This window comes from Aethalodelphis obliquidens, unplaced genomic scaffold (assembly GCF_003676395.1).
Source record: "Aethalodelphis obliquidens isolate GAN/ISIS:26980383/991018 unplaced genomic scaffold, ASM367639v1 scaffold1, whole genome shotgun sequence".
NCBI classification, from domain to species: Eukaryota; Metazoa; Chordata; class Mammalia; order Artiodactyla; family Delphinidae; genus Aethalodelphis; species Aethalodelphis obliquidens.
The window spans coordinates 48,964,415-48,983,574 of NW_020837945.1; the positions used below are offsets into that span (position 1 = coordinate 48,964,415).

Sequence of the window (19,160 nt, forward strand, 5' to 3'; positions counted from 1 at the left end):
AAATTGTATTCATTTGAGCTTATTTTCTGGAAGCAAGAGCAGATTATACAGGTGATAGTTCTAAGTAGTTTTAACTCAGCTATAAGCTAATCGTTAAAAGGTGAGATACTAGTGAACCAAAAGGCATCCCCAATATGAAATAAATGTGTCTATTATGGAGAAGGGTAATTTAACAAGAAAATAACTCATTAAGAAGGCTTCCTTTCTGCAGACAGAAGAAAAAAATGCATCTTTTAGCAATCAACCTGGCTAAAATCTATGCAACATCCTAGTACTTGTAGCTATGTAACAAAAAAAGTTTAGACAATGCAGTCTGTAACATGCCCTTATAGCCTCAGCTGAGCAAAGCTTGCATTTAACCATATAGATCTTATTTTATTTACATCATCTTGCTTAACATCTCTCCAAGAGGCTTACATTAGGAGGCACTATTCCCAAGAAACTATTCCCAAGAAATGAACTCTTTAAAAAATACCTAGCTCTTGGACTTCCCTGGTGGTGCAGTGGTTAAGAATCCACCTGCCAATGCAGGGGACACGGGTTCGGTCCCTGGTCTGTGAAGATCCCACATGCCGCGGAGCAACTAAGCCCGTGAGCCACACTACTGAGCCCACACGCCACAACTATTGAAGCCCGCGCGCCTAGAGCCCATGCTCCACAACTTAGAGTAGCCCTTGCTCACTGCAACTAGAGAAAGCCCACACAGCAAAGAAGACCCAATGCAGCCATAAATAAATAATTTATTAAAACAAAAAAACCCACCTAGCTCTTAAATTCCTAACTGTGTAGTTTAGCTATTACTGTGTAGGCTGAACATGCCTAATTTAGGAGTAAAAATTCCACCACAATCTAGTTATAGTCAGATCTTTATTTAAAAATCCAAGCTACCAACTTAGCGTTTTCCACCAACACGGGGAGCAGAAACTTTCACAGGCTTCACAATCTTTTGCTTAGGTGCTGCCTTTGTGGGAGCCTGTAAAAAGACAATATGTTATGTGGCATTATTCCATGTGAGGTTTTGTTTTGGTTTTTTTCCCCCAATCACTGCTCTCTTATGCCCAGATTCTGTTTGTTTCCTAGACTGCTTTCCTAATTATCTGTGTTCCTAATATTATGAAGTCCACCTTTATATGAAATATAAACGAAAGACAAAGATATCAGATTGAAGGAGTTAAGAGACACAACTAGATGCAGTGTGGGACCCTGAACTGTATCCTAAGAACAGAAGAAGGACCAATGCTAATTTTTTGGTTTGAAATTTTTACTATGGTTATTGAAATTAACACTGATAAAAGCTGGGTAAATTCTGTACAATTATAGAAAATTTTACTGAAAATCTAGAATTATTTCAAAATAAACTTTAAAACACCTTTATTTTCCCCCTTTCTATTTCTATATAGCACTAACATACGCATTGGTCTCCTCTCTGGAGACCGGAATCACTCACTCAGAAATCAATTATGGACATCATTTCCATTAAAGCCTTGAACTAAATTCCTTAAAAAAACTGAAACTTTCATTTACCACAATTTGGATTAAAAATAAATCTTTCTGTTGCTTTAAATGAGAAATCCAAGATAATCCCACAATTACCTTTGCAGCAGCCATTGCTGTCTTTTTAGATGCTTGCTTAGCCTTTTTTGCTTCCTTGGCAGCCCTGTGGGGTTAAAAATAACATAAGCAAAGCACTTTACTCCTTAAGGGTATAGTCTATTAACAAGAGGCTAGTGTTTGGGAAAAGTAGAATTAACATATTCCTTCCCCACCTGCAATTATTTGTATGATAAATCCAAAGGATTTATTAACAAATGTCATTAACCACCAAGTCAGCTTAACATTTGTTAGAAATTGTACAGTATCTTTATAATTGCATATAGAATTTCAACAAATCATTTAGACTATAGTATAAACTGCTGTATTATTAAACATGAGTGTTTACAATTTCACAATTCCTATACAGATGCAAGTAACACAACACAAAATAACATGAGATTAAGATTTCTGTGCCTATAAACCCAAACATAACCTAAAATCCATTCCAACAGCTGAAATGCTCATAATGAAAGCTTCCTCACCTGATAGCTTGTTCTCGTTGAGCCTTCCTAACTTCAGGTTTCTGATTCCTCTTGGCCATTATATCAGCAAGAGATGCACCAGTTATGGCCCTCTGGAATTTGACTGCACGGCGGGTTCTTTTCTTTTGAATTTCTTCCTACAGAACAAAAAGATGGGGACCACACTTAGCAACCTTGCTTCATGAATGTCGGGAAGAAATGAAATATATCACATGTCAGAAGGGGGCAAATGAGCTCTCTCTCGGGCCTTTTTTATAAGGGCACTAATTCCATTCATGAGGGCTCTGCCCTCATGGCTGTATCACCTCCCAAAGGTCCCACCTCCTAACCATCACCTTGGAGGCTCAGTTTCAACATATGAATTTGGGGGGGAACACAATTCAGACCACAGAAATATACAACCAGGGAGTTCCCTGGTGGCTTAGTCGTTATGACTCTGGGCTTTCACTGCCAGGTTCAATCCCTGGTTGGGGAACTGAGATCCCACATGCTGCACAGTGCAGCCAAAAAAAAAAAAAAAAAAAAGACCAAAAATAATCCATGCAATTATTTGAAATGAAATATACATACAAATATATATTTTTAAAGTATCTATATGTAAAATACTACAATACACAGATAAGTTTTCCGATTATGGATTGGTTAAACCATCTATTACAAATCCTGGCCATTATTTAGAAGAACAGAAAGTTAAACTCTAAGGAAGTTAACTGAATAGTACTTTAAAAGTGATCTTAACAAGACTTTATGATAAAGAATGTGCTTTCGGAAAAAAATTATCAAACCTCAACTCTATTTTGTTTTTACTCCAAGTATTGACACTGGGAGAAATAGTCAAGTTAGAAGATGATTTAAGACAGGAAAGCCACCAAATGTAGGGAATGTCTGGGAATCAAGACAGTACAATTCACACATCTGCTGCAGATTCTATACTGAAACCTATGCTACAGTGCTTGTGAGAAAAAAGATCTTGTGTGCATCTCTAAGTCCAAGAAAAAATAAAATGAACTATTTATTAAAGCAGGGATACGCAAAATATCTTAAAATTTTTAAACAGGACATATGGAGAAAAGAGGGCACATTTGTGGTTAACCAAAATGCTCGTTTTACCAATACTTTAAACTTTATACAGAGGTGAAATTTTATTGTAGAAAATGCCAGTATTTACCTGTTTATATTTTTCTTACCTCAAATCCATTTAAAAAATATTTTTCTTATCGTGGTAAAATATATATAACATTAAGTTGACCATTTTAAAGCATTTTTAAGTGTGTAATTCAGTGGCATTGTAATATTGTGCAAACACCAACTTCCATCTCCAGAACTTTTTTCATAATTCAAAACGAACTCTGCACCCATTAAATAATAGCTCCCTATTCCACCTTCCCCCCTAGTCCTGCCTGGTAACCTCTACTTTGTCTTTATGAATTTGTCCACAACTAGGTACCCCATAAAAGTGGAATCATACAATATTTGTCTTCTTGTGTCTGGCTTATTTCACTTAGCATAATGTCAGGCCTGTCAGCTTTTTAAGGCTGAATAATATTTCACTGTATGTATTTATCACATTTAGTTATCCATTCATCCACTGATGGGACATTTGGTTGTTTCCACCTTTTGGCTACTGTGAATAACAGCACCGTGAACATCAGTGTACAAGTAATCTGTTTAAGTCCCTGCTTACAATTCTTTTGCGTATATAGACTTAGAAATGGAATTGCTAGATCATATGACGGTAATTCTCTTTAACTTTTTGAGAAACTGCCAAACCACTTTCCACAGTGCCTGCACCATCTTCATTCAGCAATGCACAGGGTTCCAATTTCTCCACATCCCCACCAACATTTGTAATTCCTCCCACCCCCACCCCCGTTTGGATAACGGCCACCCTACTGGGTATGTCACATCCCCCTATTTAGAATTTTTCCTTCCTCTGAACTCCCATAATACCTAGCCATGTCTTTCACCCAGGAGGTGCTCACTCACTAAATATTCACAAGCCTCCTGAATACTAATTCTCTTGCCATGACACTCAAACCTTTTCTCAAAAATCTGTTTCAACAACCTAAAAGACCACTTCAAAAAACACAACCAGTTTTAAGAACTAATATGCTGGAAGACTCCACAATATGATACCTACATTGGGAATAATTCTATAAGCATTATAACCAATACCAAGTTTTCACAGAACTATTTAGTTGCCACCACTTGAACATCTTAAACACTTTAATGGTGCACTATAACCCAAGTGAGCTTAATGTAATTTACCTAACTCTGGAAGGGGGAATGCTTTCAAATTTCAACTTGATATTTTTACTGTGAGCCTAAGATGTATAAGGAGGCACTCTTTATATCAATCATTTTCACTTCACTGTCTGCTGCTTTTCAGTTAGGAGTACTTTCACACTGTCTCATTTAATTTTAAAAAGCAGTAAATGATGCTCAGAGTTTCAACAACATGAAAGTGCATTTCACTTACCGACTGTCCCTTTTTGTGCTTTCTTCTGTAGAGGACAGTCCAGTTGATCTGACGAGGATTCCTCTTGGAAAGGAATGCCGACTCACATTTTGCATTAAGAAACTGGAAAACCTGTCGTGACAAGTTCAAAGTAGGAGTCTTGAGCTTGAAATTACTAGTGAATTAATATTCTAATTCTATCCTCTCATTTTACAAAACTGAGGCCCATACAGACCAAAAGGCTTGTATCACAGAACTGGCAGGAAACTCTGCGTTTCGCCCTGTCTTTTCTCGAGTAGACAAACCTAACTTCATAACGCAGAAGAGAGTTGGGTGTCAAATTCTGGAAGGCATCTAACTCCTGTCCCTCCCGAGATTCCAAAAGGACCTGGTGCCCATAAAATAGCCAAATACCCCGGTGGCCCACTGCCCTTACACTGGAACATTAATGTTACACAAGCTCCTAACTTCCGACCTGATTTACATTCGATCAAAGCTCAAGACTGATTCACTTAGAGGTTTCTGATCCTAACAATCATTGCACACAGGGTCCCCGGAACAAGCTTTTCAGGGACCAAGGGTGATGTGGTGAAGGATCCCGCCTAGACTGAACGAGACCGGTCTTTCCTTAGCAGCAAAGGTGCGTTTAGCCCAAGCGGCCTTTCACCTTCCCGTCGGTCCTGGCGTAGCGCCTCCCGTGTCCTGGGTAGATCTTGTACCCGCTGAAACTGCATAGCTCGACCCTATAACGAAAAGCGAAAGCACATTAGGTGGGGTAGGGGATATCTTCGGAAAGAAAAAGCCATGCCTGGGATGCCGGAGAGGCCCTTTGCCCGAAGATGCAAGAGGATTGGGATATAAGGTTCCCGCTTACTTCATTGCTGCTAGCACCGGCGAGAAGAAAAGATGGCGAAAAGAAGGAAAGGATCATGGGAAAAGCCCTTATAAGGTCGTGGGAAAGCAATCTCCTCCCACAATTCTCTTCCCTAACCCCGGCGTTCGGTGATGACGTCACCTCGCCGGGGAGACACGTCTAGAGTTCCCCGGTGGCCGTCTGCCTCTGGAGTAACTGCGCTAGAGGCCGTTAAGGCTCTACAGGCGGGGAGGGAGGGACAGGCAGGCAGTTGCTTTCTGAGTCATTCTGTCGTCTCTCCTAGAGCTTCGTCCTACTGTAGGGAACGTGCGGTAAAGAGAAGAGGCTCCTCTCTCCCCTCCCTCTTATAGTTTAGTGATGTATAGATGAATACCGCTTAGGTAAAACCTAAAATCATATTTTGCCTTCTGTGCTGGCCCATTTCCTTAACTAACAAAATTAAATTGTAATAGTTTCCACATTTGCAAAAAAATAAGGACATCTGAACTGTCTCTGAGGCCGTGCAAATGGAATTGTGCTTGATGGCGTTTTGCATTAATTATAATTAACATTCGTTGAGTGTTCTCTTTCTGTGTGCCAGGACTCGTGCTAAATCATATGCATACATTAATTCATTTAGTTTACAAACTCTATATTAAGTAAGCGCCGAAGCATTGCAAAATGACGACTGCCGGTGGCGGTCGATTGCCAGGCTGCCGGCTGCTACCTAGAGGCGGGGGTGTGGGGGTAGCGGCCGGTGGTTGCTCAGGAAACGGTAAAGCCCTTCTCTGGAAAAGGCAGCCCTGCCCGGGCCCACCGGGAAGGCCGATGCCTGGATCGCTTGACCCCTTCTGTAATGCTCGGTACTTCAGCAAATGATGGGGAATGGCAAAAGAGAATCCTTGAATTGTGTGCGAGGCTGGAGTACTTGACTAGGAAACAAATCTAATGATCGGTTTATGCTGTTGTTGGAGCCCATTGGCAGGCTGCTCCAAAGTATGCCTCAATGGCATAGTGGATATTTTGCATTCATGTTACTTAAGAACCGGTAGGTGCAAGAGGGATACTTAGACCCTCCTCTGTGTCCCCTTGGAAGCAGGAAATAAATCTCTCATACTCTCTCGCTGTACTGTACCAGAAGATAGGAAGACATCATTATTACCAGAGATAGGGAATTCAGGGCACAGAAGCTTGTATAAACAAACTTTGATACTAATTTACTACCCAAAGCCCAAACTTTGCTTAAATTCCTTACTAATTATTGTTCCTTTGTCTAAAAAATATACAAGCTGCCTGCTTTTGCAACTTCTTACTTAGGACTTATTTCTGTGAGACCTCTGTGCACATGAATTAAATTTGTTTAATTTTCTTTTTCTCCTGTTCATCTGTTGTGTGTTGATTTTATTATTAGTCCAGCCACAAGAACTCAAAATGGGTAGAGTAGGAAATTTCCTTCTTCTGGACACTCTCTATATAAGCAACGCACCCTAAAAAGTTCTGCAAATAGGTGGTTGAAGAGATTTAAAAAGTCCAACAAGGTGGCTGACTGATATTAAGAAAGCTGCACATATGTTGGAAACAATCTCAAGAATGAATGAATAGAGATATGAATGGAGTTGAAAAACCAAAGAAGCAAAGGGAAGGAATTTGACAGCCTGACCAACTCTGACCAGCTGTTGAGAGTGTCTGGTATACTTAGAAGACTTTGTCTAAATAGACTACAGGCAGATGGATACCTCAGCTTCCATGGTTTTTGAACTTGACTCTGACATCCATCTAACTTTCTTTGTTTTAAATTACTGGTGATAAAATTGTTTGATCACTTAAAAAAAAATCTTTCTGGAATAGTCCTGGCTTCTACAAGCTCCACAAGGCAGAGCTGGATGTGAGTAGAAGGTGGAGCCAAGATCTACCTGCAGGATTTTGGATCTGTTTACTTCACAGAACCCCAGAATTTATAGTCCCTTCCCAAGCATTTTAGGAAGATTTTGTTCTGTCGGTCCTCGAAATTATTTTTGGTCTAACTCCGTGGAGGAAAAGCAGGAGACTCGGTCTTATGGATTTTAGCTCTTTTACTCTTTCCTAGAGCTGGCATTTCAGGGTTCTTTATAACACTTTGTATGTATCACACCTTACATTGTGTTCAAACACTCTTATAATAAGAAATTATACAGAAACCCCTAAAAGCATTTTATATAGTGTCATAAAGCACAGTTTCCAACACCATCCATAAATTTTTGCAGACTTTATCCTTTCTCTTTCATAGGCAAAAGACAGCTTCACTCCAAAATTGGTGCTTTTCTGGGCGTCTATATACTTCCTGAGAACAGAGCATTCTCTTCACTGTTTCTTCACCATTTATACATAGTCTCCTGCTGTATTAGTTTCCTGTGGTTGCTGTAACAAATAACCACAAACTTGATGGCTTAAAACATGACAAATGTATTCTCTTATGGGTCTAGAGGCTGGAAGTCTGAAATCAGTATCACTAGGCTGAAGTCAAGCGATCTGTGCTCCCTCCGGAGGCTCTGGGGTAGAACATGTTTCTTGCTCTTCCAGTTTCCGCCCAGATAAACCCTCTTGAATTCCTAACCCATAAAAATGGTGAGATCATAAATGTTTGTTGTTTTAAACTACTTTGTTTTAGGAATAATTTGTTAACATAGCAATAGATAATGCAGGAAGTAAGGAAAATTTGAAGATGGAGACTTAGTGAATAGCGGTATCATTTGTCAAAAGAAGACAGATAAGAGGAAGGAGCGTGTTTGTGAGGAAAGGGTCACTTTGGGAAAGACCAAGTTCACGATGCCCGTAGGATGTTAAGGTGGAATTGTGTAGTGGGAAGATAAACAAGTTTAGAGGAGTGTTTGGAATAGGATGTATTTTAGGAGTAATGGATCTATAGGTGATAGTAGAATATGTGGGATAGCATCACCTACTGTCACAGGCTGTCTTCTCTGGAAGCCCTTACTGAGACTATGTTTAGAGTAAAAGGTATTTATTAGGGACCAGGTCCTATGAAAGGAAGGAGGAAGCAATGTTAGGCAGAAGAAGGCAAATGCATTACTGGCCCAACTAAACCCCAGTCAACCCTGCCAGGAGCTCTGGAACAATTATTGCCTGTCAGAGTATCCCTTTTTGAGTCAAATGATCAATTCTCTTTATACCCCCACCTTGCTTAGTCAGCAGATGTGGGTTGACCCAGGGAGTTCATGACCTAAGTGAGGTGGTGCTCAGCAGCTGAGCCAGACTCTGCTGACAGCTGGAGGACATTGCTAACTATGATGTCTTCAAGCTCTTGCTTGAAGAGGGATCTGGATAGGGCATCTCTGGGTCTGCCACCCCTAGAAAGAGTGACTAGAGTGAGTCAGCCAAAGGAATCAGGAAATACTAATATTTACGGGATAGGAGAAATGGAGAAAGAATCTACTGAAGGAGGCTGAGCAGATGAGGTCAAAGGAAATAGATATCCATGACAGTCATCTCACAGAAGCCTATGGAAGAATTTTGACAGCGTTAAGAGGCAGAAAAAGTTAAAATAAGACAACAACAGGAATGTGTAAACACGAATGCCTTCGGAATGACTTAGGCACCAATCTTAGTGTTTTCTTCCAATAGCATTCTCTCCTCAATTGTGGGAGGGATCCTGCCTTTTTAGAATCTATCATCAGAGTTCCCAGTAGGCTGATCAATCCCAAGACTCTCAGGCATTGGCCTCAGGGAGGGCTTTGAAAGGAATGCCTAGTAACTAGATTAGAAAATAACTAGGTTTAAAAATTACTCAGTGGGGCTTCCCTGGTGGCTCAGTGGTTGAGAGTCCGCCTGCCGATGCGGGGGACATGGGTTCATGCCCCAGCCCGGGAAGATCCCACATGCTGCGGAGCGGCTGGGCCCGTGAGCCATGGCCTCTGAGCCTGCCCGTCCGGGGGCTGTGCTCCGCAACGGGAGAGGCCACAACAGTGAGGCCCGCGTACCGCAAAATAAATAAATAAATAAATTACTCAGTGAACAATTATGAATCTTTCTTTAAAATTATGAAGCATTATTAAAATTTAAAGAATTCTCTTAAAAATCTAACTCTAATCAAGTTTTCATATCTACCCATTATATAAATTATAGGGGACAGAGGAACATGTGAAATGACTCCACATGGTTGCAACTGGCATCTACAGGATGACTTAATTTCTTCAACGTCATGTAAAATTGAGAGAGAGAGAGAAGAACGAATGAACAGAACCAGCTATATAAATAATTTGCAGGGTCCAGTGTAAAATGAAAGTATGGGGTCCCTTTGTCAAAAAGCAGGAAAAAGATGTCCTTAAAGTACTAAAATAAGCTATTTCCTTTCTTCTGCAATCTATCTCTCGACCTTTCATGATATTTTTTCAATTGCTATTTAACTTCATGCTCTCTCAGGCAAGGACATTCGCTGGGCCAATGCAGCCCCTCATAGGTGCCCAGGGTCCTGCCCTGTGACTTGACATTGTGCATGAACATTCCAGGCCTACCTGCTCTCAGGTCCCCCTCCTTAGAGGCACCGGACCAACAAACTGCCTCAGTGCTGCTGGGAAGTTCAGCCAGCCATCTCCTTCCACCATCCTCCTGGGTAGATGTCAAACTGGCATAATGCATGATGGTGCTGCCTGCTTTGGAGAGAGCTGAGGGGGAGGGGAAGGAGTGAGTCAAGGAACTGTAGAACCAGCGGCCCTCTGGAACCCATCCCTAGAAAGAGAGGAGGCTGCAAGGAGTGGGCCCACAAGGGAGCTGAGGTGGCAAGCCCCAGGCACATGCTCTATCGTCCCATTATACTTCACTTAAAAAACACAAATGCAAGGATACAATTATTAAGACTTTCAAGACAGCGACTGCAGAGCATTAAACTCCAAGCATGGGATACCCCTGAGCAAGGGACCCTGTGTGACTGCATAGGTTGCACAACTTGAAGCTGGCTCTGCCTATAGATTAAAAAAAATTTAAGAGCCTCCTCAACTAATTGCAACATATGGATTTTAACTGAGGCCTGATTTGAACAACCAAGCTGGATAGACCATAGGGGTAATTTGAATACTGACTGGATTTTTGATATTAAGATGTACTGTCAATTCTTTAGCTATTGTAATTGTACTGTGTGTTTAATTAAAAAAAAAGAGTTCTTATATTGAAATTTAGAGATACATACTAAATATTTACAGATGAAATAGCAGGATGGCTGGGATTTGCCTTAAAATAATCTGAGGAAGGGACTAGTGGGTAAGGGCATGGATGAAAAAAATGATTGGCCAGAAGTGGATAATAGTTGAAGCTGGGTGTTGTGTAGGAAAGTTCATCACAATAGTCTATATAGTTATGTACTTTTTTTTAATTAAAAAAATTATTCTTCTTCTTTATTTTTGGCTGCATTGGGTCTTCATTGCGGTGCCCGGGCTTCTCATCACGGTGGCTTCTCTTTGTGGAGCACGGGCTCTAGGCGCGTGGGCTTCGGTAGTTGCAGCATGCGGGCTCAGTTGTTGTGGCTCACAGGCTCTAGAGTGCAGGCTCAGTAGTTGTGGTGCATGGGCTTAGTTGCTCCGCGGCATGTGGGATCCTCCCAGATCAGGGATCAAACCTGTGTCCCTTGCATTGCCAGGTGGATTCTTAACTACTGTGCCACCAGGGAAGTCCTGTTATGTACTCTTTTAATTACTTTTCCATGATAAAAAGTTTCAAACAATTATAAAGTGTTTAGGAATTGAAAGATTTAAGCCCCTCAATTCAATCCTGAAAATAGGAGGAATAAGTACCACCTGTATTATTTTGTAATTTAAAAAATTTTTAAAACAAACAAAAACCCACTTTATACAAGAATGTTTATATCATCTTTATTCATAATACATACAAGAAACACTCTCGGTGTTGTATCAAATGTGAATATATAGACAAACTATAATATATATTCATATAATGGACTACTACTCAAATAAAATGGAATAAACTACTGACTTACTCATCAACATGAGTCCCCAAAACCTTATGCTAAATGAAAGAAGCCTTACCAAAAAAAAAAAGTACATATTGTATGATTCTGTGTGTACCAAGTTCTACACCATACAAATCTAACCTATGATGGAAAAAAAAATCAGAACAGTGGTTGCTTCTGGGTGGGAGAGGAATTATTGAATGGGAAAGGGTATGAGAGAACTTTCTGTTTTAATGGTAATGTTCTATGTCTTTATGGATTTTGGGTTAATTAAACACAGTTGGTCAAAACTCAGTGAATGTTCATTTAAGATTTGAGTATTCATGTAAATTTTACTTTATATCTTTTTTTTTTTTTTTTTGGCTGTACCACGCGGCATGCACCATCTTAGTTCCCGACCAGGGATTGAACCTGTGCCCCCTGAAGTGAAGCTCGGAATCCTAATCATTGGACCGCCAGGGAATTACCGTAACTATTATTTAAAAAAAACAGGAAACTAAATAAATTTTGAACACTAGTTAATGAAATACTTGTTGAAGTATATAGGGAGATACATCAAAAAACGAGATGGATGGAGGGGAGGGATAGATATGTGATAAAATAAGTATAATAAAATGTTGATAAGAGAATCAAAGTGGTGGGTTTATGAGTGTTCCCTGTAAAGTTCTTTCAAATTTTCTGTATGTTGTAAATGTTTCATAATAAAATTTTGGCTAAATGAAGGGAGCCATCTTCTGGAAGAAACTGGTATTACCGATTGGCTCAAAAATGCAAGAGGAACGAAGCATGGTATTTATATGATTCAGAATGCAATAACTGCTTAGTACTGTTCACATACTCTATTGGTTCTCACGCATGTGCCCAAGCTGTCTTCTTTGGCTGGAATCTTTCCTCCCTTTCACTGGCTAATTTCCTACTCAGATTTTATTTCCTCCAGAACAGAGGTTTGGAAATATTAAGTGTTTTAGGCTTCATGGGCTAAGAGGCAAAATTGAGAATATTTATATAAGTATTTCTATAACAAGAGAGAAAACCAATTTCCACAATATATCCATTGACAAAATTTAAAATATAATAATATTGAGTACGTTTTTGTAAAACAGATCTACTAAAGAAAAGAATGAAATTCTTTTTGGGGAGGGGGAGGATAACATTTCTCTTAACATTTCCCTATCATCAAAATCAATTGCAAATATTAATCTGTTAATCCTGATCTCTAATGAGATTTTACAACTTTTGTCTTTGAAAAATGTCTTTTCACCCTGACAAATACTGCCATCAATCCAAGGACATATGATTTAAATTGAACATATTAATCTCTTGGAAGGCAATTATAGAATTAGACTATTTTCTTGATATTTTCCTTTTAGCATGTCAGATTAATTATTTCCAATTGAAAGTTAAGTGAAAGCTCCAAAATGCACAGTTAAATTGGTCTTGAAACATGGAAATTTTCTTTGCATTTGCATTGAGGTCTCAACAACACTACTAAAACTGTAATTTGAGCTCGAAAAATATAACCACTGCAAATTTGTTTGAGAATGGACAGCTTCCTTTTTAACTTTTGAATCAAATAACGTTAGTGATTATTGAAATGACTTTACCACAGAATAAGTTTTGCATGTAAGTGCTGCATTGTCCTTAGCTTGAGTTTGTTAAGAAGCATCATCACATGATCAAAATTAGCAAAAAACGAATCCTAAAGCCATTCAATAAGTGTTCCAAAATAGTGGTTAAGGGAGGTTCTTTTCATTTGAAAAAATTTCAATCTTGGCCCTGAGCTAAAAAAAATTAATAATAATAATAAAATGATACCACTGGTAAGTCATCAAACACTGTGTGGTAGGGCAAGTCAGGATATTCAGCTGCTATTTCTGACAAAAATTCATGGGCTGATGATGGTAAACCCATAAGAACAAATGAAGTTTATTGTTGACACCACTGGCTCAACACGTGGTGGATTCAAATGTTTTCCACAAAGAATCTGCTAATTAATAATACAATGATGTTATAACCATAGGCTTTACACCTTACATTTTCACAAGTGTTGTAAATCTGTCAAACTAAGGCTTTTTCTACCTTTTTAAAACAGAAGATTCCACTTAGGTGTATTGAATTAGTGTTTTCTCAACTTCTTTAAAAATATTCTCACCTGTTCAATACAGCCTATTCATAAAGGCTAATTCTAAAGTCACTTGAAAAATTGACTCCTTGAATAAACAGAACAAAGGAGCAGTTTCAATAACACCTGTCAACTCATTAAGAGCCAAGGAAAACGATTCAAAATAATTAGGCTTCACTAAATAATTTAAATTGACTATTGATGTTCCCAGTGTGCTCAACACTTAAAGCAGCTGTTCTTACCTAAAGGCTAATGATCTTAAACAAGTTTATTTTTTCTGGATACATTTCTTCAGCTGCTGCAGTCAAACATCATTTAATTAACACACCATGAGTAAATGACTTTCCTTGCTTGCCTAACAAATGAGCCACTTGGAAATTACTTTGGTTGCAGCCTAATTTTCTTTCTCTCTTTTTTTTTTTTGGTGAAGAAATTTTACAATGATGAGATATTCTATTTACTTTTTCTAACTTTTCTGTTTTCTGTGATTTGAATATTGTAATGACTGCTCAGTCTGGTAATGTCGACATATATTGTATTCTTTTAGCATATAGGTTCACTGCGTAATAAACATAATGCTTTGCCATCTAATTTGTTAACAAAATAATCTGCAGTTCACAGTATCTTAAAGATGGAATATTTTGGGCTTCCCTGGTGGCACAGTGGTTGAGAGTCCGCCTGCCAATGCAGGGGACACGGGTTCGTGCTCTGGTCCGGGAAGATCCCATATGCCGTGGAGCGGCTGGGCCCGTGAGCCATGGACGCTGAGCCTGCGCGTCCAGAGCCTGTGCTCTGCAACGGGAGAGGCCACAGCAGTGAGAGGCCCGCGCACCGCAATAAAAAAAAAAAAGGTGGAATATTTTAAGCTTACCATTTTCTTTTTTTTTGTTTTGACATGATAGGTATATGCTGGTCATAAAACTAATAATAAAATGTCACAGTATGGCGATACACATGGCACATGAAATGCTGTCAAGTAAAAATGTGTTACTGTGGGCTTCCCTGGTGGCGCAGTGGTTGAGAGTCCGCCTGCCGATGCAGGGGACACGGGTTCGTGCCCCGGTTCGGGAGCCCCGGTCCGGGAGGATCCCCCATGCCGCGGAGCGGCTGGGCCCGTGAGCCATGGCCGCTGAGCCTGCGCATCCGGAGCCTGTGCTCCGCAGCGGGAGAGGCCACAGCAGTGAGAGGCCCGCGTACCGCAAAAAAAAAAAAAAAAAAAGTGTTACTGTGATTTGTAGTGTGTAGCAGCACTAATAAGAGCTCAGAATGCTACATATGGTCTCAGTCATGAGGACTCCGTTATTGTAGTGTAAAAGCAGCTGTAGACAATAGGTAAATAAATATGACTGTATTCCAATGAAATTTTATTTATGGACACTGAAATATGAATTTCATATAATTTTGTGTCATAAAATGTTACTATTATTTTTTCCCCAGTCACTTAAAATGTAAAAACCATATTAGCTGTAGGCTGTACAAAATTAGGCACCAGGCTGGATTCAGCCCATAGTCTGTAGTTTGCCAACCTTTGCTAGAGAATATCTATGTAAAGTAGACGTTTGAGTTGATTATTTCATTTGAGTTTATTATTTCATGGAAGGAAATTTATATTTTATTTTTTAAAAATGTTATTGGAGTATAGTTGATTTATAATGTTGTATTAGTTTCAGGTGTACAACAAAGTGAATCACTTGTACATATACATATATCCATTCTTTTTTAGATTCTTTTCCCATATAGGTCATTACAGAATAGAGTTCCCTGTGCTATACAGTAGGTCATTATTGGTTATCTATTTTATATATAGTAGTGAAACAGGAGGGAAGCGGGTAGGGCACAACCTTTAAAACAATGATACAGCCATAGGACATGACAAAGACTGGTTAGAACCAACTGAGTCCAAGATGGCAGAAGATTTGACTTCCAGTAGACCTTGAGCCTCATTATATGCTCATTGTAATACATTAGCATGCTAAATGACACACCCACCGGCGTGACAGTTCTGAGGCCAACCATAAGAGGTCAAAAAGTGGGCGGTGGCCCAATTCCTGGAAATTCCCACCCCTTCCCCGAAATAATTGGAATAATCCTCCCACTCATTAGCCTATGAAATTACCCAACCCATAAAAACTTACCACAGCATATTTCGAGGCTCATTCGCCTTCTGAGATGGTCCACACTTTGTCTGTGGAGTGTGTTTCTTTCTAAATAAATCCATTTCTTACCTATCACTTCATCTCTGAATTCTTTTGTGCTGAGGCAAGAAGAGTAGTGTGTATATGTCGATCCCAAGGGAATTTGTATTTTAGCTTAAAGAGATTATTAATATTCTTTCTGTATTATAGACTTTGTGTTGTAGTTAAATGTGAAAATCTTAGTGATTTCAAAGTTTTGAAAGTACAATTTCAGAAGAGAAAAATTTAACACATATACTTGAATTCCTCAGTGTAGTAATATACTTTATATATTTCTGTTCGACAATATCCTCTCTTAACTGGAAAGGAAGAAAAGGTAAATTTCTTAAAAGTGCATGAGATAACCAAAAATAGGTCACAGGGAAATTTACAAACATATTACCTGAAAATAGCAGTCTCAAATCTATGTGCAGTATACATCCATTTTTGTTAAAAAAAAAATACGGGAGGCAGGGAATCTAGATATAGTCCCATAGATAAAAATAGATTAAAAGGAAACACAACATGTTAACAGTGACTATCTCTGCGTAGGGGAATTACGGAAGATTGTTATTTTTACTTTTTTGCTTGCCTATATTTTCCAAGATTTTTACAGTAACATGTTTTTAAAGTTGGCGCATGCTACATTATTTTAAAATAGAAAATATATCCTGAAGGACAAAGAGAACATCTAAAGATATATTTAGACTCCTTTAGAGATTATTATTATTTTAAAATTTTATTTTATTTTTGGCTGAGTTGGGTCTTTGTTGCTGCGTTCAGGCTTTCTCTAGCTGCGGAGAGCGGGGGCTACTCTGTTGCCATGCGAGGGCTTATTGTGGTGGCTTTTCTTGTTGCGGAGCATGGGCTCTAGGCGCTTGGGCTTCAGCAGATGCAGCACGTGGGCTCAATAGTTGCGGCACATGGGACCTAGAGCATGTGGGCCTCAGTAGTTGCTCTGAAGCATGTGGGATCTTCCCGGACCAGAGATCGAACCTGTGTCCCCTGCATTGGCAGGTGGATTCTTAACCACTGCACCACCAGGGCAGTCCCTGGAGATTATTTTTTGCAAATTAAATTAGGTTTGAAAACTTGTGTAACATTCTGTGTACAAGCAACTGTGTAGGAAAGCTATTCTGATAATTACTGTAGCTAGATCACTTATATCAGCTACACTGCTGTATGCCATATATGAGAGACACATAATTCACTGATACTCTGAATTTTCTTTCTCTTCAGAGAAATTTTTTTCAGAACTGACTAAATTTTTCATACCTCTATCTGATGTCAATGGAGCCCCAAATGAGGTGGACCATCACATATAATTACAAAATGAAGCCTTTAGTATTTAAAAGCTACTTGGAAGTTGGTTACCTCTCTGCCTCCTGTATTAGCCAGGGTTCTCCAGAGAAACAAAACCAATAGTATATATATATATATATATATAGATAGATATAAATATAGATATAGATAGATATAGATATATAGATAGATATAGATAGATATAGATATAGATAGATATATAGATGAAGAGATTTATTTTAAGGAACTGGCTGACATGATTGTGAAGGCTGGGGTTTCCAAAATCTGCAGGGTGGACTGGCAGGTTGGAAACTCAGCAAGGAGCCAGTGTTGCGGTTCAAGTCCAAAGACTGCCTGAGAATTCCACGCTGTTCCAGGGAGGTCAGTCTATTGTTATATCTAGATCCTCAGCTGATTGGATGAGGCTGACCCACATTATGGAGGGCAATCTGCTTTACTCAAAGTCTACCAATTTAAATGTAAATCTTATCCGAAACACCCTCACAGAAGGCATTCAAAATAATGTTTGATGATATATCTGGGCACTGTGGCCGAGCCAAGTTGACACATGAAATTAACCATTATACCACTTTTTTCTCTCTTTTTTTTTTTGGCTGCATTGGGTCTTAGTTGCAACACGTTGGATCTTCATTGAGGTGTGTGGGATCTTTCATTTCGGTGCGCGGGCTTCTCCAGTTGTGGTGCATGGGCTTCTCTGTAGCTGTGGTGTGTGGGTTTTCTCTCTAGTTGTGGTGTGTAGGCTCCAGGGCATGTGGGCTCTGTAGTTTGCAGCACGCGGGCTCTCTCGTTGAGGTGCATGAGCTCAGTAGTTGTGGCGTGCGGGCATAGTTGCCCTGCGGCATATGGAATCTTAGTTCCCTGACCAGGGATCAAACCCAAGTCCCCTGCATTGGAAGGCAGATTCTTTACCACTGGACCACCAGAGAAGTCCCTGCACCACTTATTTTTAAAAAATGAATCATGTTGGGGGGGTGGGGTAGAGAGTAAAACTACCACTCTTATAAAAATGAACTTTTTGAGCTTTTAAGCACTCATAGTGTTCCAAATATAAATTAAAATTACAATTTTTTATTTAAACATTCACTTAATTTTGAATTGGAAATATGATGAATCACTTATATAGGTTTCACTGCCTTTTAGAAGCACTTCAAAAGAGATGATGAAATAAAGCTGTCAAGGATTCCTTTATTATTCTTTTTTTTAAAAAATATTTATTTATTTATTTGGTTGCACCGGGTCTTAGTTGTGGCTCCAGGGCTCCTTAGTTGCAGCACGTGGGCTCCTTAGTTGTGACGTGCAAACTCTTAGTTGTGGCATGCATGTGGGATGTAGTTCCCTGACCAGGGGTCGAACACCGGCCCCCCTGCACTCTCCACTACGCCACAAGGGAAGTCCCTCCTTTATTATTCTTTTAAACAAAAGTCATCTTCTTCCCAGTTAGTTAGGCAAAGTCACCTGAAAAGTATTTCACAGTGCCTTTATTCTCTTTTTTTTAAAATATCTTTATTGGAGTATAATTGCTTTACAATGGTGTGTTAGTTTTTGCTTTATAACAAAGTGAATCAGCTATACATATTCATATATCCCCATATCTCTTCCCTCTTGCATCTCCCTCCCTTCTACCCTCACTATCCCACCCCTCTAGGTGGTCACAAAGCACCGAGCTGATCTCCCTGTGCTATGTGGCTGCTTCCCACTAGCTATCAGTTTTACATTTGGTAGTGTATATATGTCCATGCCACTCTCTCAGTTTGTCCCAGCTTACCCTTCCCCCTCGCCGTGTCCTCAAGTCCATTCTCTAGTAGGTCTACGTCTTTATTGCTGTCCTGCCCCTAGGTTCTTCGTGACCATTTTTTTTTTTTTAGATTCCATATATATGTGTTAGCATATGGTATTTGTTTTTCTCTTTGACTTACTTCACTCTGTATGACAGACTCTAGGTCCATCCACCTCACTACAAATAACTCAATTTCGTTTCTTTTTATGGCTGAGTAATATTCCATTGTATATATGTGACAGTGGCTTTATTCTTGAAATTTATTTTTACTTTCACCTCTTCTTTTTCTCAGATATTAGCTGATATGTCATATGGGGGAAAATAAAATAAAATATTTAGTATCTCATCTTGAGATGGCTAACTCTTCTAAATTATTTTGGCCCTGACATTTCATGCTATTTGGGATCAATTCTTTAAGACTG

General features: G+C 39.3%; 1 protein-coding gene across 1 annotated transcript; it reads right to left on the reverse strand.

Annotated features, from left to right (window-relative positions):
- Positions 1-848: 848 nt before the first annotated feature.
- On the reverse strand, positions 849-5,468 carry RPL24 (ribosomal protein L24). The gene is made up of 6 exons (XM_027103851.1): positions 5,408-5,468; positions 5,201-5,276; positions 4,555-4,665; positions 2,076-2,212; positions 1,594-1,657; positions 849-973 (listed from the first exon to the last, which is right to left on the reverse strand). Exons 1-6 carry the CDS (start codon positions 5,410-5,412, stop codon positions 893-895), a joined length of 474 nt encoding a protein of 157 aa, XP_026959652.1. The 5' UTR covers positions 5,413-5,468; the 3' UTR covers positions 849-892.
- Positions 5,469-19,160: the final 13,692 nt, after the last annotated feature.

Excerpts from the sequence above, each read along its gene's own strand:
- RPL24 (XM_027103851.1), bottom strand. Across the intron at positions 1,658-2,075 it reads CAACGAGAACAAGCTATCAG|GGCTGCCAAGGAAGCAAAAA; the intron begins GTGAGGAAGCTT and ends TTAACCCCACAG. Across the intron at positions 974-1,593 it reads CAGCAATGGCTGCTGCAAAG|GCTCCCACAAAGGCAGCACC; the intron begins GTAATTGTGGGA and ends GTCTTTTTACAG.